Source organism: Cryptomeria japonica, chromosome 8 (assembly GCF_030272615.1).
Source record: "Cryptomeria japonica chromosome 8, Sugi_1.0, whole genome shotgun sequence".
Lineage (NCBI taxonomy): Eukaryota > Viridiplantae > Streptophyta > Pinopsida > Cupressales > Cupressaceae > Cryptomeria > Cryptomeria japonica.
The window spans coordinates 337,350,664-337,373,256 of record NC_081412.1 but is presented as its reverse complement, the minus strand read 5'-3'; the positions used below and the strand labels follow the sequence as shown (position 1 = coordinate 337,373,256).

The 22,593-nt window shown below is 37.5% G+C and overlaps 2 protein-coding genes across 9 annotated transcripts in view; one reads left to right on the top strand and one right to left on the bottom strand.

Moving 5' to 3' along the window:
• Positions 1-22,593, bottom strand: part of LOC131079082 (retrovirus-related Pol polyprotein from transposon TNT 1-94) — a 74,868-nt gene that overhangs the window by 32,683 nt on the left and 19,592 nt on the right. The window contains exons 2-3 of one of the 7 annotated variants that reach the window (XM_058016978.2): positions 20,427-20,535; positions 19,967-20,202 (exon numbers count right to left, since the gene is read on the bottom strand). The exons of the other annotated variants lie outside the window; for them this stretch is intronic. Coding sequence (XP_057872961.2) covers positions 20,068-20,202; positions 20,427-20,535 — 244 coding nt within the window. The 3' untranslated portion in view covers positions 19,967-20,067. Of the gene's footprint in view, positions 1-19,966; positions 20,203-20,426; positions 20,536-22,593 lie in introns of those variants that run through there. 7 annotated transcript variants of the gene reach the window in all.
• LOC131079066 (tobamovirus multiplication protein 3) overlaps positions 1-22,593 on the top strand; it is a 90,466-nt gene that overhangs the window by 60,869 nt on the left and 7,004 nt on the right. The window lies entirely within an intron of this gene.

Sequence of the window (22,593 nt, the reverse complement as noted above, 5' to 3'; positions counted from 1 at the left end):
AAGACAACTTAATTTAATTATTATTTATTGCAGATTAAAGTGACTTTAATGACAATATCAAATTATAAAGTAAAGTCACTTAATTATTAAAAGGAATTTTAAGAGATAGTCAGCGGGCGAACAAAGAGTCACAAGGTTGGGCTATTTAATAACGTGGAGAGGATCATTTTGGACATGCTTGGTTTTATGTTTGGAAATTAATTCTCTTGGAGAGTTTCTGGGAAGCTCTAGTTTTCAGTAGGTTTGAGGACGCAAACCCTCGAGCTTGGTGGCAGTGGAAGAAAACCCATTGTCAGTTGGAGTTATCGTGCAGGTGACTCACATGTGCTTCAAATGCTTTATGCTGGTTGTCCAATCCGACTGTGAATGCTGTGGCTAGGATTGGTAATTTTTGCTGTTGTTCTATTGAGGATTTTAATGCCATGTTTATCTTTAAATTCAGAACTATTATTTCAGTCTGAAAATTAATGATTATCAGTTAATTTGATGGTGTATTGAAATCTTTTGCATGTGGAATTGTTGTTAATTTTTTCTGTGAATTATTGGATGAAAATCTGAAACAAATATCCTAGGGGGATATTTCGAAACACTATTACAAATTCGTTAGAGGCTAGCAAATAAAGTTATTCCGTTGAATAGGATATGTTACACATGAGTAGATTGCTGGACTTAGCTACCAAACTGTGTTATTCCTAAAGGCCGACTCTTTAGAAGGGTTACCTTGCATAGAGAATATTGTTTAGGGCCTTAGGAATCTAGGCATCTTTGCATCTTCATGCATCAAATTTGAGATGAGAGACAATGCCCTAATCAATTTACAAGGCCATTTGTATTTCAACTGCTTCAGCTTCCTTGTTCATTGCTGGACATGAAAGATGAGGCCTCACTAGATGACGTGGACCATGTGAATAATATGGCTTGTTGGATGGTGTTTGTGGACCCAACATGTTAATGGTGCAAACTGCATTATTATTGACACGTGAAGTTTGCCTATTATGAAGATAAAAGAAATTCCCTGAATAATTCACAATGCAATCCGGGAATATTATAAAGTAGGCTGCCAGAATTGAGAATCTGCGTTGGGGGGGTGCAAACTCAACCTGTAGGTGCTTATGCTTGGATCAAACTGCTAGGGCTACTTCTGGCTGGAGAGAATGAACAATGTTAGAACTAGTCTCTAAGCCTTTTGTTTAAAAGTTTTCATTAAAAAGAAAGCTGGTTCCTTATGTATATGTGTTTACTACTGGAAACTGATATTAAAACCATCGAGAACAAACTTTCTATCCCACAGATAGATGAACTATTTTGGCTGAGCTACATTGGGCAAAAGTGTTTAAGATTGATTTGAGATCTGGTTACCACCAAATAAGGTTGAGGGAGTGTGATCAGTTTAAGATAAACATTCTGAACTCATTATGGCACTACGAATTTCAGTTGACGACATTTGGGTTAATCAAGTCCCCAAACATATTCCAAGGTACAGTTACTGAATCTTCAAACATTACTGCAGAAACATTGATCTTGTTTTCTTTAATGATATCCTCATCTATATCAAAATATGGAGGAGCATTGGAAGCATTTGAATATTGTTTTAGAAATCACAAGCTTTAACACATTATTTGCAAAGAAATCAAAATGTGACTTTGCAGTGAGTGACCTTTGTGCCTTTGGGACATATAACTACTAATGGATTGTGTATTTTTATAGGAGATCTCCTAGGGTTTTGGAGGTTATGTGGCACTTCTCACCAGCATTACTAAAAAAGATAAATCAAATAGACAGATGCAGCAGAAATTGTATTCTAAAATCTGAACTGGGTAATAAAAAAAACTTCAGAATTTTCACAACCCTTTATAGTGGAACGTGATGCTTCAGGCACAGGCAAAGGTAAAGAGTTATGATCTATACTTTTGCAAAATCAACTGTCCTTATGCATGCTGTAGAAAAATTCAAGCCATATTTGTGGGGCAGCACTTTATTATCCAGATAGATCATCAAAATAGGACTTCAAAGTTGTCCAAAAGAAATCCTAGTGCCTAGTGCCTAGCAAGCAAACTGGTTAAGTAACTACATGTTCATATCTCAAAATCCAATATAATTGCGTAAGCAACATTGTTGCTGATTCCTTATGAAGGCTGATTGAACTGCATGCATTATTTACATTGGAAGCAGGACGGAAAGGAGAAGTACTGGCAGAATGTAAAAGAGATCAGCCCGCTCTTGTGTTGTAAGACTCGAAAAGAATCCCCAAGGATAATTAGGACCTAAGTCACCACGTTCGAGTTCGAATTCAAATTCGCCAGCAATAAAATTTGGATGAAATTCGGCAAGTGAAAAAAATTCGAATTGTTTTTTGCCATTTTATTCGCTTTATATAAATTTGATTTTTTAGAAAATACAAATAATACATCTAAAAAATATCAGACTAAACAATATTAAATTTGTTTAATTTAATTTATAGATTTTAATTTAAATTTGTCAAATTTTATATATAAATAATTAAAAATTTAAATTAAATATTTTAGAAATATTTAATTTGTAATATATTAAATATAAAATGCAACAATTTTTATAGTTAATGTGAATATACTAAATGTTGAGATCTGTGAGGTTTGCTTTAATTTTTTAATGCTAGCTTACATTTATATCTCGGGGCAACTCTACTTCCAATACCTGGCTAGAATGGTAGGGACGATCCTCGACTATGAATTTAACGATTCTCCTGGTTCCACCCGGGCTTCCTTCCCTTCCAAGGGTGAATTGGATCGAGTGATTGCATTGTATAGAATGGACGAAGGTAGGTCACAAGTTGCCGTTGATCATTTCCTCTCCCAATGTTAAGGCTCTACTTCTCCCGACCGATGGGTCAATGCAAACATCCAAACACCCAATACCGGCAAACAAAGGAGGTTGAGATTTGTCCCTCTCCTCTCCACCCGACTTCTGCCTAAGGAAATAATAGGCTTCCTAGTGTGCCTTTGAAAAGTTGGCGATAATTTTAAGATGTGTATCCCGTCTCCCGATGTCGCAGCTACAAACCCTTTTGCAACATGGTGTTGACCTACGGCCCTTCTTTGGCATGGCGTCGACTTGCGACCCTTCTGTGGCCTTCGTAGCTCTCGACAACAACATAAAAAACCCTTGCTTGTTATTTTACGATTTTCAAACGAATTTTTGCGAATTTGATACGTTGTTTTTGAGTTCGCCGAATTTCGAACCTAAAGCCAAAAATTCGGTGAACGCGGTGACACAGATTAGGACGATGGGTATGCTTTGTTAGAGGGTCTTGTATTTTTATAAGAATTACATATAACATAAATCCTAAATTTAAAGGGACTAGAAGAATTCTGCTCCTCACATATTTCTGACTACATTTGCATCTTTAAGGTGAAAACCTTTGTGGCTTTGTGTGAAGCTTGGTATGTGTTAGTGAACAGATTTTTGCCTTTCTTCAATTTAATTAATTTCAAACTCTGTCGCCTTCTTTAAAAGACAAAAGTTCAACTAAACAGTTGGGTAAGTGTAACATATACTACTTCCCTCTGAATTTTTGATAGGTACAACTCCCTCCATTAGTTATTCAGGGAATAATCTAATTAAATTTAATTGGTATGCTTTTGACCTGAAAGCACGCAAGGCTACCTACTTCATTCTTAGATGAGAGGCTAATGATTTACACATATTTCAGAGAAAAATTATTCTTCAAAATGCTTCAACATGAGAAATGGAAGTGATTGAAACAAAGTTCAGAACACTAGTTTGACAGTTCATAAAGAAAAATAAGAGAAATAAAATCTCTTTTCAAGAACATATCTTTTAAAATCTCACAGGAAGGAGTCCCAGAATAATAATAATATTCTGCATCGGAAAGGCGATCACTGTCGTTTGATTAGATCAATATATGCAAAGATATATCACTACACAGATTCAAAACTCAAAGGTTTTCCTAAAGACACAACAATACATGTATAAATCCTTTTCAATTCCAGATTTTTAAAGTCTGATGACTCCCTTCAACAAAACAAAACTTCTAAAAACCAGAAAAACTAAGTAAAAACTAACAAAATTCTAACCAAAATCTAACCCTTATTCTGTCTATCTTAATCTAATTTATGGTCTTTAGAACAGAGGAGGTCTCCCTGAAAAATCAGTTATGAAAACCAACAGAGTATATTTGGGACAGATGTCCCGAAGTCATTTGCAAGATCATGAAAAATACATAAAATAAAAACAGAGCATTATCAACACGTTATGCTCCTTTTCCATCGTCATCTTCTCCTCCGCTTTCCTGGGCGTCGTGGGCAGTTGCAAGTTCCTGGATCATAGATTGGCTCGGATTCTTCATAGCATTGATTTTTGCCTTTGCGGCTTCTTTGTCTCATCTGTGCTTCACCATTTTTTCGGCATGCTTCGGTAACTGATCGTTACCGATAAACGTCATGGACTCGATCCGGGCAACTTGTGTTATATCTTCAGGGGTGAAATTGCCTTTAGCTTTAACTTTCTCCATGTATAGCCTGAAAGCCTTTATCGCGTCCTGCGTGTTCAGTCCACAAATCCCCAGTTGCCAATCGTGGTCCGGATTAACCACTTTGTTGTCATTAACTAAACTGCATTGGAGGTCCTGAAGTTCATAAACAGAAAGTCTTGGCATCGGAAATCACAGACTTGAATGTGAGTACCCGCCACATTATGGTCTTTTTCAATACGAAGAGTTGGCATTCATCAGTTACCAACTTGATTGAATGTTTTGTTAGGAATCTGGTGGCTCCGTACTCTTCTATTTTGGTGAGCATAGGCAAGACATTTTCCCATTTATGTTCTTTTTCCCATGGCAAAATCTGGTTTTGAATTTTTGCAATGAGGCTTTGCATCTCATCACATAACTTCCTGGAGCTTGTGATATACTTTTCTCCGTCTTTAATTACTCCTTCAATCCATCTCTCCACAGCCTCTGCAATGCTTTTAGCTCGTTGAACCTGACTCATTGGCTTTTTATTCTCTGGTGAAGTAGGGTCAAAGCTCTCTGTAGCATGGGATATGGGAAGTGCTCCGAAGCAACCGATGCTATCAATGAATTGAGCGAGAATGTTTATATGCCAGTTTAGCTCTCTCTTCTCCCGCCCATCTTTTTCCGACCTGGTGAGCATTTTCTTAGCCGATACCTGGAAGAAATGATTATCCGAATCCCTACTCATGTTCCCGAGCTCCACCTTGGTGATCTCAAAGTCCTCTGCATTGACTTCCTTATCTTCGTCTTTGGGCTTGTAAGAGGCAATCTCGGCAACCCACTTTCCAGTTCCTTTGTCATTGTCCAGTCTGGTAGTTGTTTTGAACTTCTTTTGCTTGGGGCCTTTCTCTGTGTACTTAACTACCATGTCCTGAATTGGGATGGTCACAGGGATGAAACTCCATTTTTTGCTTACTGAAGTGGCTAGCCACTTAGGAGTTGCACTCGAACTGGTTGTTCCTCCAATCACCTTAGGGGGTGGCGTCATGGCTACGGTAACTGCATGGGAATCCATGGTGTTGACAATGTCACTGTCAAGATCTTCAACTTCAAATATCTGAGCATCAAGAATTTTATCCTTTGCCTCTGTATCTTTGGTCTGGTCCATTCTTTTCTGCGCAACACTTCGTGACCTGGTATGTCGAGGAGCAGAGAAGTCCAGAGCCGGATTAGGCTTGTGCCTAATGTGAGATGGCTTTTTATCCTTACCTGCATGAATAGGCATAGAAGTGTGATTAGAAAAACGCTTTGGTGAACGCAGAGTAACCTCACTATTTCTCACGGAGTTAGACTTGGCGCCTGATCTCACTGCTCTCTTCCTACCAACCCATTCTGCGGTTCTCTCTAAAACCCTTTTTGTTTTTAGCTGTATATCATCCTCTTCTTCCACATCCCAGTTGATGCAGGACACTTCGGTTTCAGCTTGGTCTAAGTATCCGGGTTCAAACAGCTCCAGATAATCTTCTTCAAGCCCATTTATGTCAAGCTTCACCTGCAGTGAAATTACTTGCATGTTTGCCCTCTTGAACACCTCGAGCTCATCACTGCAATCTTCCCAGAAGTCCTCTAAATGTGGAATTGGGAGGTACGACATCAAACCAAGACTTCGTGAGAAACCTTTATTGTCAAAGCCTTTTCTTTCGTGGTACAGTGGAAAATTGAAGTTTTTCAAGTCCGCTCCAATGCTCAAAGCATCTGACATTGAACTGCAGGATAAAATACCCAACTGAATAGGAAAATGATCCTCCCATTTATCCTTGGGTTGAGCCTTCTTAATCATGGTAGCCAACTGCGTACAAATCTCTGCCAAAACAAAACAATCTGAACAAAAACGAGGAAGCTTGAAGGGCTCTTCCTCAAAACCGCCTACTCTTATGTAGCAAAAGCGAGGGAACTGGATAAAGAAACTACCAAATCTCTTCACTAATGCCTGTGCATCCTCAGACATCCTCTTGGTTTTCATGTTCTTTGATTCGTAACACAAATCTCCCAGGAAGGCATTATGTACCCTCCTAAAGTCTTGCAAAGCATTATCCTTTTGTAACATAGGGTAAAAATCATATACAGAGACCTCTCCCTCAGTGAGCTGCCTAGGTATTCCCACTATCTCCTTAACACACGCCAAGCAATATATCAGATATGAGGACATGAAGAAATTCTGCTTGAACTGTTTGGCCATACTCAGCTGCTCCCTCATGGAATCGGCAATCAGCTCTGCCCAATCGAGGTATTGCTTTCCTTCTAGTACCAGTTGTACATAGCAATAAATCCAATCGTTGAAACTGTAGGCCTCCGTCGAGCCTCTGACTCGGTGCAACAGTAACATGACATCATGAATGTGGGGAAGCATATGGTTCTTGTTGGGATTCTTGGGCAACCTGGAGCCACCCCTTTGGGGAACCTTCAACCAATATTTCGCTACATTATTCTGGTGCCCGGTTCTATCTGCGTTGAACTCAGTAATTGATTGGGCGGGAGAAAAGTTTGAGAACTGATAATCAAGTAGTTTGAAAACAGAGGAAATAACTTCGCGGTTAATGGCAAGGAGGGTTTCACCATTATCTCTTCTGATGGTCTCGGAAATTGGATTATACCTAGCAATACACTCTCTAATCAGTTCTGGGCAAGGGATAGCTGGGGGGAAGGCTGCCGCTTCTATGAGACCACTACTCAGAATTTCCACACCAAAGGAACCATCAATTCCCTTGAACACCCTTTCCTTTAAAACTTCAAGATTTTCCCCTTTTAAGTCTGTATCACTGACTATGGGCTCTGTACATGCAAGACTAAAAATGTTCCCGAAAAGGTGCAATGTGGACTTCATAATTCATAAATGACAAGCCTTATTTTCTCAGCAAATCTTATTACGAGAGGGGAAAAGCAGGTAAAAATCACTGGAGAGGACAGGAAACAAACTCACCTTCACAGTTGAGAGCAATCGGATGACTACCAGCAAACAAACCTTCTATCCAAGAAAAGTAACTCCGCAGCAATGAGGAACAAATTTTCAGAGAATTAATCCCTTCATACCTTATAGCAAAAGCAATGATACGTACTTATTAAGTGCATTAATTCCAATCGTCAGTTTAAACGTGTTGAGCTTTTGGATTGGACATCGCACGCACGCATTGAATGCATGACAGCGTTTTTGGAGTAACCGCCTGTTCCTGAAATGATTACTTGCCTCGAAAACTCAAACAGTTGACGTCACCCGAGATATGGTTCAATTTTCATCATACTTGGCAATAAGTGCACCATCATGTCTTTTAGCTCATGGGACCCACCTGATTTGAACACACATGAACAATCTGAACTGACTTCACCAGAGTTCAAGTAGTTCAAGGCGTACATGGCGCCAAGAAAATTATCTTCTGACAAGATTAACTCTGTTAAGTGTTGTTGACCTTTTGAACCACGTTGAACATGTTGAACACCTCCAAACCGTTTGAACTAGGTTCAAAGAGTTCATAGCTTGGAGAGAGATGATATAACACATCACCGAACGCGACCATTAAAGAGAACCGCTGCAAAACACGTTGAGTGAATGTTAGTATGAAAACCTCCTAGACACCTAAGAACCTGTGGAACCTAAATGAACGTTATGAACTTGCTTCAAAAAGGTTCAATGAGTTCACGAGGTTCAAACCGACCATTAAAACTTGGCGTTTCAGATTAAAAGACAATTTAACAAATGGAATAAGGATTGAACCGAGGAATTTCTAGAAAGATAAGGACTTCCAAATAAAATTTTATAGGGTGACTTACTCCTGCTATGAAGGATGAATGACAAGGTAACAGTATGGAAACAAGATATAGAACTTTACAAAGACGAATTTCATTGCGACCCTATCCTATTGTAACAAAAAATGGGGATCTATTAAAATGGAGTTAATTGGAAATAATTTTTTCTGTGCAGTGGTTGGTTAGTTTACTAAGTTTGCTCGCTTTATTCCCATGGAAGCTTCAAGGATTGACAAGTTTCGCAAGTTGCTGTTAGTTTTCAAAAGAACATTTTTTTTCATTGAGGTTTGATATTCACTAGTAAATTTTCAAAGGAGTTTAAATCTATTAGGACGATCTCAACCCCAAGTACTAGCTATAACCTTCAAACGGATGGACAAGCAAATACTGCTAACAAATGTCTAGAAGGTTAGTTGAGATTATGTTGCTGATCAGCAAATCTAATGGCCAAAATGCTTTCATTTGGTGGAGAATTGATGCACTAGGATGTCATACAACAAATGGTATATCACCATTTAAGGCTTTGTACAGTTACCACCTACCCTTGTTCATTAATCGGTCCACTTAAAACATCTAAGTGACATCTATCCATGATTTCCTTCAAAATATGAGCAGATTTTGAAATAATCGGAGGAAAACTTTATGTAGCCCGAGATAGGATGGAATTTCAAGTGGGGCAGAGTTGATGTAATGTCCCCTTTTCCAATGCCCTAGTTTTTGCCCTAAAATTGCAATCCCAAGGAAAGTAAGGAATGAAATAGAGATATCATTTACCAATTAGATCCTGATTGAGACCCCTCAATCATGTTAGATATAAAATTGATCATTCCTACTAGGGTTAGGGACATATCTTAATTATTATTGTAAATTACATAATATACACGTGGGATTCCTTTAAGGTTCTACCCAACAATTCATTGTCATTATGGAGCACCACTTGGGAGATCATACAAGGCACCTTGAGCCGTTCCATCCAGCCCAAGAGCATGGAATGACATCCATCATACGGCCTCCCAGCCCCACTTGGGGTGTCTCTACCAGAATGGCTTCCTAGCTACTTGCATTCCTCATATGTACTAACTCCCCTCCATAATGGGACTGCAGATTGGATGAGAGCTTTAAAGGAATTGTTATATCTATTCTATGATGCATAGGCAAAATCATAGCATGAATAACAATATATAGACATAAGTATAACAGTAGCAATATGTTATCTATGTAATATTCTGCTTCCTATCAACTGGAAGACAAATAACAATTCACTCAATTAGAATGCCCTGCATTATACTTTATACCAAAATATTGATCAGTATGTCAGCTGCTGTCTAATTTATGAACAGTGAGACTGCAGATCCCTTGCTTGATCACTGCTTATATTCTCTTCTTTGATCATGATCACTTGATAGATTGATTTGATGCCTTCTTCAAATGATGTCTCCTTCACTTTATAGTTTATACCCTTCATGGAGAAAAAGGGTCACACTCTTTGGTTATGAAAAGATACATCTGTTTGGCAACAATTGCTGCCCTTTCACTTATTTAATCTTCATCTATCTATCACTTCTCAAATCTGTCTTTACTGCTTTGCAAATCTGCATATATCCCATTTAAGATCTGCATATCTTATTTTCTCCTTTCCTTCTCAAATCTTATTTCAGATCCTTCTATATACTTCTGATCTGAATCTGCTCAAGATCTCCTCTAATTCCACTTCATTCGCCCCATTTCGTTTGATCCTTCTTCCCCTTTATATCTTCCAATGTGAGGGAAAGGTCACACCTCTTCATTATGTCTGCCTTTTGGCAAGAGTCACATCCTTTCACAATTAGCACCCTTTGAAAGTGTACAACCCTTCATAATTTCTGCCCTTTTAAAAGAGACTTCATTATTTACTTCCCATTATTTTCTTCTTCCTTACTCCTTTTTTGATTCACATGCTCCCTTCTTTCTTCCTTTCTCCATATCCCCCATTCAAATGAAGTTCTGTTATCCCTTTTATACCTCATGTTTGAGGGAGTCACAACTTTTCATTTCCATGCCTTTTGACCATTCATTAAACTTAACTAAATTTAATTATTTTAATTTTATTCTTTTATATTTTAATTTTAATTTTATTTTTACTCTGTTATATTTTAATTTTATTATTAGCATTTATTATTAAATCCTATTTCAAAATGGGGACATTACAATTGAAATAAGAGCATTTGAGTTGGGTGACTGGGCTCTCTTGCAATTACAATCATCTAAGCAGAAATCTCTCAAAAGATGAGTGACAAAAAGCTTGGTTTCCAATACTATGGGCCCTACATGATACTGGCACAAGTGGGGGAGGTTCAGTATACTCTCCATCTCTCGGCAGGAGCTTGTGTGTAATACTAATGCCTTTCACGTCTCATGGTTGAAGGAGGGAATAGGGAAAAATGTGTATTTCAGATGCATTGCCATGTCTAGTCTATAAAGGACAAAATATCATGGTTTTAGAAAAACATTTGGCTGCTACAAAATATATCAAGGAATAAGTTATGATTGAGATACTCCATCCAATGGAAGGGTCTGACTGTGGAAGAAGCAAAATGGGAAGGCCCTGAGAGAGATACAACATCAAACACCACAATTGCATCAGGGAAAACTCTTTAGAACTCTTTAGTTTTAATTTTTTTTTTTTTGGCAAAGAGGCGAACTCCATATATTGATTCACTATTAAAATTTTGTTAGTTGGTCAAGTCAATTAAAGTTAAATGTATTGATTGTGAGTCAAATAACAAAAGTGAATGAGTTACCAAAAACAATAAATGTATTAGTTGTGAGTTATATAATAAAAGCAACTGAGTTAGAAAAACAAAATTAACTTTAAGTTGCTCATCCCACATACATAAATTTGAAAGACCCACGAAAAAGCTATCTCACATGTGAAAGAGCTAAAGTGGTATGGGTTTGTAAATAGAGTTTTATGTGGTGGAGTAGGGTATGGTCTTGAGGAAAGAATTTTTTTTCCCACTATTCCGAAGTTTTTGTTTGGCCAAGATGACATCTATATTGCTCTAGGCAAGGCCTGAATTGACACTCATATTCTCTCAGGAAAGTGAACTAAAAATATCAGATTTTTTGAAAAAATCGGGATTTAGACAAGAAAAAAAAAGATTTAAAAAAAATGTAAACAATGTTGATACAGTGACAAAAACTATTTGTTTTCAAATTTAAAGGCATTTCTATAGCATAGAGACAGGGAGAAAATAAAATAGAGTTTAGCCCATGAATTCTTTAAAATAGCAGATGCAATGTAGTATATAAGATTTGCTAGTAAATGATTCTTTGGCAAGTTTTGTTTGAAGTTGATAAAGCTATTGATAATTTAACAATAAAACATTTCACCAAATGATATCTGAGTAAACCATGTAAGTGGATGGTAAAATGCTACTAACAACACTGCATTCCAAATTATTATTAAATATTAAAAGAAGCTTTTATCATAGAGACTGTATTATGAATTATCATAACAAACTCTGAAACCTTTCAAAACTTAGTAAGACCTCAAAACAACTACAATAAACTTTATTGCATCTTAAAAGGATAAAAGAAACAAACATTTTATCATTGAGAAATTTTCAAGTAGAAAACTTCAAAGAATATATCATCCAAATAAAAATCTAATCAATCGATAAAAAAGAAACCATTTCTCATAATAGGTAGAGACAAATGGGCATGAATTATGCATTTCCAAAGATTCAAGATACAAAACCAATTCACATTCAAAAGCTTTCCTATTAAACCAAGCCTTCGAATTTAGTCAAAGTACGGACTCATATAAAGTAGAAGTAGATGATAGACACAAAACACATTTTAGGAAAAGTACCGACTCATTTAAAGTAGAAGATGATACACACAAAACACATCTTAGGATAGATATGCATATTATCAAAATAAGCATACAAACTCACAATGACCGAGATTTTTATGTCACAAAGATTGAACATCTTGGTGTAATATTGGGTTACAGATAAACATTGGGCTGATCTTTTATGCAACCAAGGGTTTTGCACTACAATTTAAGAGATGGATAAAATTTTATGAAGACAAAGATGTCCTACACATAACATCATCTCTTCACTTCTAGTAATTAGACTATCTAAAAAAATGAAATGGCATATTCATCAAGCAAAGCAATGATATGACATAGAGCCTAAATTAGCATTAAATTCAAGCCATTTAGCCAAGAATACGACTTATTTCTTTTTAGAGAAGTCACTTACAAGGCTACCATTATAGAAAAAGAAAGATCATCGAATGTTGTTTGAACCAAATAACCAAACAATCTTCAGGATAACACTTTGGTTGTGCAGAAAATCAAGATAATAAGTAGACACAATTAAACCATGATAAAGTAGATGAACAATAACTCAGAAATACAGAGAGGGGGGGCGGGTTGCAGGGGTGAATCAGCATTTCAAAGAAATTAACAATTAAAAGCTCAAAGACTTGATCAAGATAATAAGTAGACACAATTAAACCATGATAAAGTAGATGAACAATAACTCAGAAATACAGAGAGGGGGGGCGGGTTGCAGGGGTGAATCAGCATTTCAAAGAAATTAACAATTAAAAGCTCAAAGACTTGATAGACATAACATTCACAGTGACAACACAAAGATTTTTCTTGTGGAAAACCCTCTCGGGTAAAAAACCACGGCACAAATAACTTCCATAAATGAAGAATGGGCACCAACCCAAGTTTACAAAGAATGAGCACCAACTCTGAACAAAAGGCACCAACCTTACAAAAAATTCAAACTCAAACAATGGCATAGAGGCTCCAACCTCTTAATTGAGCACCAACTCAACAACCATCATTTTCAGATTTGAGAAAAAGATTACAAAGATAGGATCTCTGTTTTATACAGCAGTAAATAAAACACTTAAGACTCAATACCCCTTCCTCTTCAACAAGACTAATCTCTGCAATAAAATCTACTGTAGAAAACAATTCTCTCTATCTAGTACAGTTCCAAAAATATACTTTATTTGTAAGTTCATATCTGCACACACATACACTTCATGTCTGATAGATATATAGCGCAGCTAAACACTTTGAACAGAAATTGTCTTGATAGTCAAAACTTCCTTAAAAAATTATCACAGTCTTCACACATATATTTGTATATGCTTATTACGAAGTAATTGGTAAAATATTTGCTTAATATTAACAGAGATCAATAGATCTTTATATACAAGAAGAAAGACGATGTTTCCTTAGGAAATGATCATGAAGAATAGAAACATTCTATTCTAGCTAACAGCTAACTAAGTATTTACAAAATATTACAGTAGATAACCATTAACAATAAATAGAAACTATCTATTATCGTAATACCCTCCCTTAATGGTTAATCTATCCACTACACCAGGCTGTCCTCTGAACTTGAAAAACTTATCTGGACCAAGTGGCTTGGTGAAAATGTCTGCAGTCTGATCGGTTGTAGGAGCATACTGCAAGTCTATGATCCTGTCTTCAACCAGTTGCCATATGTAATGACAATGAACATCTACATGCTTGGTTCATTCATGGAAGACTGGATTCCATGCTAACTTGATAACACCATCGTTATCAACAAACAAGGTGGTCGGTCCTGCTGGTGACATCTGCATATCCCCAAGCATCTGACGAAGCCAGACAACTTCACAACCTGCCTTAACTGTCCCTCTATATTCGGCCTTTGTAGAGGAGAGAGAAACAACCTGCTGCTTCTTACTGGTCCATGTGACGGCATCAAATCCCAAACTAAACACATATCCAGAAGTTGACTTTTTATCGTCAACAGAGCCGACCCAATCTGAATCTGTGAATCCACGAAGTTTAGGATTAGAACTCCGAGAGTAGAGAATTCCATAATCAGGATTGCCCTTGACATAACGAAGCACACGCTTTGCGGCTATCCACTGATCAGCCTTGGAAGCTGTCATAAAGCGTGAAATGTAGTTGACTGTGAAGCTGATATTAGGTCTAGTAGCAGAGAGGTAGATGAGACTACTTACTAGTTGCCTGTATGTAGTATCATCAACGGGAGGAGAATCAGACTGGGCTGATAACTTCAGACCTTTCTCCATAGGTGTAGATGCAGTCTTGCAATCCTGCATACGAAACTTGTCTAACAGAGCCCTAGCATATTTAGATTGAGAAATGAATATACCAGAAGGCTGCTGCCAAACCTCAACACCTAGGCAATAATGCATGAGCCCAAGGTCAGTCATGTCAAAAGACTGGCATAAACTCTGTTTGATTCCCTGAATCAATGATGCAGAACTGCTGGTGATGATCAAATCATTCACATAAATGACCAGAAGGATGATATCACTGTCAGTAGTTTTGATGTACAAGTTTGAGTCTGAAGAACTCCTCTTGAAGTTTTGATCACTGAGGTACTTATCAATTTTCATGTACCATGCCCTAGGGGCCTGCTTCAAACCATAGAGAGCTTTCACCAGTTTGAGAACCTGGTGTTCTTTACCTGCAACCTTGAAACATGGGGGCTGCGTCATGTAGACCTCTTCTTGTAGGTCACCATTCAAGAAAGCACTCTTGACGTCCATCTGATGGACCTTCCAGCCAAACTGTGTTGCCATGGCTAGGACTAATCTGATAGTACTCATCTTTGCGGTAGGAGCAAAGGTCTCCTCATAATCAATGCCCTGACGCTGAGAAAAGCTCTTTGCAACTAAACGAGCTTTGTACTTATCCAAAGTACCATCAAACTTGTATTTGATTTTGTAGACCCATTTGCAGCCAATGGGTTTCTTCCCTAGTGGAAGTTCAGAAAGTTCCCAGGTGTGATTCTTCACCATGCTTTGGTGTTCAAATTACATAGCATGTTCCCACTCTGGAATACCTTTGGCCTCAGAGTATGTTTGAGGTTCAAACACACTGTGAATGTTGGCCATGAGAGCAAAATTAACTGTCCTTGCAGGTTGGCTCTTTTTCCGAGCAGTTCTCCCATCGATGAGTTCATCATCCCGAAGATCAGCAAGTGTCTTGGCCCACCATTTAGGTGAGAGAGGAGAAGGACCAACATTAGCATTAGGAGATGCTCTATGATCAGGTTCCTCATCAGAAGAATCCGGATCAAAATCAGGTGAAGCATCTGCAAATCTGGGCGATCCTGCAAGAGAAGCCAGAGGTGTATGTACAGGAATCACTGGGATAACTGGAGCTACTGGAGCTGCAGGAGCCCTCCCATCAGGTGGACCTAATGGAAGTCTAACTCCCAAATCATGAGCCTTCATAGGCTGGTCTGTTGAATCAGGAACATGAGAGACAGGCATGAAGGGTCCTCGTTGCTCATCAATGACTACATCACGACTATATAGGAGACGAGATGTCTCAATGTCGATCAAGCGGTAGGCTGTGTGAAGACTACTGTATCCAGTAAGCATAAGTTTCTGGCTTTTGGCATCCAACTTGGTGCGTGAAGCATCAGGGATCCAAACATAAGCAAGGAAGCCGAAAATCTTCAGATGACTGATTTTGGGCTTGCAACCTGACCAGGCCTCTTTCGGAGTCTTGCCTTTGAACGCCACAGTGGGTGACCGGTTCAAAAGGTAGACTGTAGCATTAACTACTTCTGCCCAAAACTGCTTCAGAACATGTCTGTGATTGAGCATGGATCTAGCCATCTCAGTGATTGTTCTGTTCCGACGTTCAACTACACTGTTCTGTTGGGGTGTGGTTAACTGGCGCTTAATGCCATGAATATCACATAAGCTGGAGAATTCATTAGAACAAAATTCGCCCCCATTATCTGATCTAAGAGCAATAATAGATTTCCCAGACTCTTTTTCAACTAGAGGTTTAAACTTCTGAAATATAGTAAACGCTTCTGATTTCTTTGCAAGAAAATAGACCCACATTTTTCTACCGAAATCATCAACAAACAACAAAAAGTACCTGGACTCAAGAACAAAAGGAGTAGCCATAGGGCCGTAGATATCAACATGAACAAGCTGAAGTACCTGAGAAGCCCGCCATGAATCGCCACTTTTGAAGGGTGTGCGATATTGCTTCCCAGCCTGGCATGCATCACAAACTCCAAGCTGTTGAGTCTGAATCTTGGCAATCTGAGGACAAGTGCGTCCCGAGCAAGCTGAGCAAGATAGTGCACATTTAAGTGCCCATATCGCTGATGCCAAAGTGTACTGAGAGAAGACTGCCGAGCAGCCATAGCTAGGTCTTGAGAAACACCAGAATCTGCAAGTCTGAAAAGACCATGATCCTCAAGACCAACTGCAACAACTGACTTAGTCTCCCTATCAGTGATGGTGCACTGATGTGAACTGAAGGTGACATCCAACCATGGAGAGTGTCGCAACATCTGACTGACTGAGACTCCATCCCTGGAATGTGGAAGACATCGAGGAAAATGAGATTCCTCCCAGCAGATTGAATCTAAATGTTGCCTTTGCCGACAACTGTGTATTCTTCCCCGCCACCAAATATAACAGAATTTGAATAAGGCTGGTAGTCAGTGAACCAGTCTCGACGGTGGGTGAAATGACGAGAGGCACCTTAATCAATATACCAGGCAGACTATTTGACATGATCTGCGGGTCTTTTAGCCATGAAGGCGTAAAAGACAGATTCTGTCTGCTCAGTGTGCTCTGCACTGTTCGCTTTGGGCTGCGAACTAGATTGCTTAGCTTGGGCAGCTAAGCGCTTTCGACATTCAACCTTCATGTGACTATACTTGTGGCAGTAGTTGCATTGAATGTTCTTTTTCTTGGAGCCTTCTGATGCAGGAGGAGAGGGTTTCTGCTAAGAAGACTGCTGAGAATGATCTTCAATCACAAGCACAGAGTTGATGAAAAAACGAGAATGCAGGTTAAGGAAGGATTCCTTCAGGTCGCGCGTGAAAAAGCCCACGAACAGATTTTGAAAAAGATACGACCAGGAGCAATTTCGAAATGAAGAACAAAATTTTTCAAAAAAAACTAACAAAAAATCTTTGACGAATTTTGAAAAATTATTTCGAAAAATTTACCCGTGCTCTGATACCATATTATGAAGTAATTGGTAAAATATTTGCTTAATATTAGCAGAGATCAATAGATCTTTATATACAAGAAGAAAGACGATGTTTCCTTCGGAAACGATCGTGAAGAATAGAAACATTCTATTCTAGCTAACAGCTAACTAAGTATTTACAAAATATTATAGTAGATAACCATTAACAATAAATAGAAACTATCTATTATCGTAATAATGGTCAACTTACCCCACATACATTTCAATAAAAAAACTACCCAGGTACTAATGCTGACACCACAACCACCAAAAACTAGCTCCAACTTTTTAGCACAACTGACAAAATTCACCCAATCTACACCTATTCACTACTGCCAATATTTCTTAAAAGAAATCGATCATACAAAAAGAAACTTCACACTTGGCAACGTGATAATCTCAATGCCAATTTTAAAAAACCAAATACGATGTGTTTTTTAAAAGATAACGCTCCTTTATTAAAAACCAAAAATTTCTCAAGTCTCCATTTGGAAGATATATAGTCAATTTTTGTCTATAGAAAAACTTTAATGGTAGAATACTCCACTTCACCTAAGCTGTGCTGGATAGTGATAAAAATTGGAACTCGAACTTGTAGCTGCCCCACTTAATTTATGCCACGGTATTCACAAATCGCATTAAGTCAAAATTCCACTAATACAGTAATCTTTGTTCCCGATAATTGGGAAGCCACAATAATAGTGACTTTAAATCTTGTAAACTCCTAAAGTTTGGCCTGAATAATTAATGTCTACCCTAGCAGAAGTCGTGCTCAACTTAGTATAATTTCCATAACACTTTTCAATACGATAATCAACTCCCTTCAAGCTTTTCATTAGCTAGTGGCACTCAAAGAACATTTTCTAACGCCCATCTTGACGCAGCTGTAAAAACGGCACTGACCATACTATTAGGGAAGAAAACACAACAACCGTCACCCAGAAAGAGATTCGCCTTGACTCCAATAATGGGAATATAAATTGTATCAAAAAGAATACAACACATATAGAATTGACTCCTCAACATCCCACATATACATCATTAGATAAAAAAAAAAGACACATAGAGAGTTGACTCCTCAACATCTCACGTATACACCAATAGATAAAAATGATGCCAACCTGAAGTATTTAGAGTATACATTGGACGTATATGCACCACAAACCAGCAAATAAACATCTCAAAGAAGTTCGACTTAATCAGGCACACAAGACAAACATGTCCAGCAAAGAAGTTCAAACACACACCCATCAGACACATAGCCAAGAAGTTCAAAAGCGGCCACATAACCGATAATGACATCAATGACAAAAATTCTTTACAAACTCCCCCTTTGTCATTGATGGCAACCCAAGCTATGAAACACACTCCAACATTGAATCGATTTGAAACAAGCTGATTGAGCAAGAAACTCCTCGTCTCAGTTCTCCCCCTTTGACATCAATGACGAAACCAAAATTGAATAGCTAAAATCAATCAGTATACCAGATTTGAGGCATGAAGTGTATCTTAAAAACTCCCCCTGATTCCATTCGGTAAATTAGTGATGGAGTAAAATCACTCCAAGTTTTTGCCTTAGAAATTCAAATGACTCTTTTGGAAGTGGCTTAGTAAATACATCAACAATTTGTTCTTGAGAGGACACATATTCCAACTTAACAACTTGATTAGTAACTCGCTCTCACAAAAAATGATATTTATTTGGAATGTGTTTAGTTCTAGAGTGCAAAACATGATTTTTTGAGATATTGATCACTCATATTATCATAGAAAATAGGATTAACATACTCAACCTTAAAGTCCCGCAAAGTGTGTTTCATCCAAATAACAAGTGTACAACATGATACAACGGCAATGTACTCTTGTTCAGCTGTAGACAAAGAAATAGAAGCCTATTTTTTGCTTAGCTAAGAAAGAAGACAACCACCAAGAAAGAAAGCATTACCGCTCGTGCTCTTTCTATCTTCTACTAAACCTCCCCAATCTGCATCAGTATAGGCTGTTAGTGTAAAATCTTGACATTTAGGATACCACAAGCCAAAATTCATTGTACCCTTAAGATACTTAAAGATCCTCTTATTGCTTGCACATGAGCGTCTTTAGGTGTAGCTTGAAACCTAGCAACATAGCCAATTGTCTGCATATTGTTAAGTCTAGTAGCTGTAACATAAAGCAAATTGCCTACCATAGACCTGTAATATGTCTGATTTACACTAGGAGATTCATCATCTTTACTAAGTTTACATCCTATTACCATAGGTGTACTTATAGGATGACAATCTGCCATTCTGAATCTTTTATTATCTCTCTAATGTATTTTGTTTGAGAGATAAAGATACCTTCTTGAGATTGAAGAATTTGTAATTCACACATACCTACACAATCACTGCCAAAGATTAGATCATCTACGTAGACCTTGTTGTTGTAAGTATTTATCCATCCTTAAGTATTTATCCATCCTATCATACCAAGCACGTGGGGCTTGTTTAAGGTCATATAGTGCCTTTTTCAGCTTACAGACATAATCAAGCTTCTCTGACAAGACAAATCCATCAGGCTATTCAACATATACATCTTCATTTAAATTTCCATTAAGAAAGACAAATTTTACATCCATTTGAAAAACTTTAAAACCTTTGAAAGAAGCAAAAGCAAGAAATAATCTAATCGCTTCAAGACGTGCCAAAGGAGCAATAGTCTCATCATAATCTATACCTTCCACCTGAGCATACCCTTTGCACACTAATCGTGCTTTATTTCTCACAACTTATCCTTCATTCAATTTATTTCTGAAGACCCATTTCATGCCTATTACATTCTTGTCTTTGGGTCTAGGAACAAGTTCCCATGTCTCACTTTTTTGAATTTGATCGAGCTCTTCTTTCATAGCAGCTATCCAATGCTTAACATAGACAACAAAGAAACATTTTAATCTTCAAAATAATTAACATTCTTTCTAGTAGCTCTAGTTCTATTTTCAGATAAGATTTGTTCAACGGGGTGATTTTTTTGCACAAACTTAGGAGACTTAAAGATAGTCTTACCATGATCACTTTTTGGTTCATTTTCATAACGTATATCTGCTGTCCCAAACTGCAAACTAGAAGAAGGAGAAGTGTTTGTTACCTCCGAATTAACATTTTTAGAGCTGTTTTGTGCTTTATCACTTGCTATGCCAGCTTGTGTGTGTGAAGACGAAGGTTGGACAACACCTTCTGCTTCCTCCTTTTGAGCACTGTTTTCACCGTTTCCATTCTCTTTACAAGTGTTAGTAGGTTCATAAACTTTAACATTAACACTTTCCACAATTTTATAATCTTTTATTAAAGCATCTGTAAGATTTACTTTTAGAGGAGTAGCCCAAAAAGATACCTTCATTAGATCTAGGATCAAATTTACCTAGATTATCATCATCCCTTTTTATATAACAGGGGCTGCCAAAAATCCTGAAATACTTAATTGCAGCCGGTTTACCTTTCCAAAGCTCATAGGGAGTTTTGTTTTGCTTTGCTCTCAACAATTAAAAGCTCAAAGACTTGATAGACATAACATTCATAGTGACAACACAATATTTATGTCGTGGAAAACCCTCAGGTAAAAAACCACAACATAAATAACGTCCATTAATGAAGAATGGGCACCAACCCAAGTCTACAAAGAATGAGCACCAACTCTGACAAAAGGCACCAAACCTTACAAAAAAATTCAAACTCAAACAATGGCACAAAGGCTCCGACCTCTTAATTGAGTACCAACTTAGCAAGCATCATTTTCAGATTTGAGAAAAAGATTACAAAGATGGGATCTTTGTTTTATACCGCAATATATAAAACACTTAAGACTCAACACACCTTCCTCTTCAACAAGACTAATCTCTGCAATAAAATCTACTGTAGAAAACAATTCTCTATCCAGTACAGTCCCAAAAATATACTTTATTTTTAAGTTCATATCTGCACACAGATGCACTTCATGTCTGATAGATACACAGCCCAGCTGAACACTTTGAACATAAATTGTTTCGATAGTCAAAACTTCCTTAAAAATTTATCAGTCTTCACACATATATTTGTATATACTCAGCTTACCCCACATACATTTAAAAAAAAACCTACTTAGCTACTTATGCCGACACTACAACCACCAAAAACTAGCTCTAGCTTTTTAGCACAACTGACAATATTCACCCAATCCACACCTATTCACTGCTACCAATATTTCTTAAAAGAAATCGATCATACAAAAAGAAACTTCACACTTGGCAATACGATAATCTCAACGCCAATTTTAAAAACCAAATACGATGCATTTTATAAAAGATAACGCCCCATTATTTAAAAACAAAAACTGCTCAGATCTCCATTTGGATAGTGATAAAAATTGGAGCTCGAACCTACAACTGCCCCACTTAATTCATGCCACGGTATTCACAAATCGCACTAAGACAAAACTCCCACTAATACAGTAATCTTTGTTCCTGATAATTGGGAAGCCACGATAATAATGACTTCAAATCTTGTGAACTCAGTATAATGACTTCAAAGTTTGGCTTGAATAATTAATGTTGACCCTAGTAGAAGTTGCGCTAAACTCAGTATAATATCCATGGCACTTTTCAATTTGATAATCAACTCCCTTCAAGCTTTTCATCAGCTAGTGGCGCTCAAAGAACATTTTCTAACGCCCATCCTGACGCAGCAATAAAAACGGCTCTGACCATACTATCAGGGAAGAAAACACAACAACTGTCACCCAAAAAGAGATTCGCCTTGACTCCAGTAATGAGAATATAAACTGTATCAAAAAGAATACAACACATAGAGAATTGACTCCTCAACATCCCACATATACATCATTAGATAAAAATAACGACACATATAGAGTCGACTCCTCAGCATCCCACATATACACCAACAGATAAAAATGATGCCAACCTGAAGTATTTAGAGTATACATTGGACGTATATGTACCACAAACCAACAAATAAATATCTCAAAGAAGTTTGACTTAATCCAGCACATAAGACAAACATGTCGAGCAAAGAAGTTCAGACACACAGCCATCAGACACAACCAAGAAGTTCAAAGGCATGCACATAACCAATAATGACATCAATGACAAATTCTCTACATAAGACATTTTATGAAGTAGACACAGTGAGCTAAAATATAACCCAAGAATATAGATCATTCACTTGTCAAAATAGTAAAACACTCTCTCTTTGGATAAAAGCCCCACCAAAATTAAGTAGATTTAATGTTTTTATCTTGTTAATTTAAATTGAAAGATCCT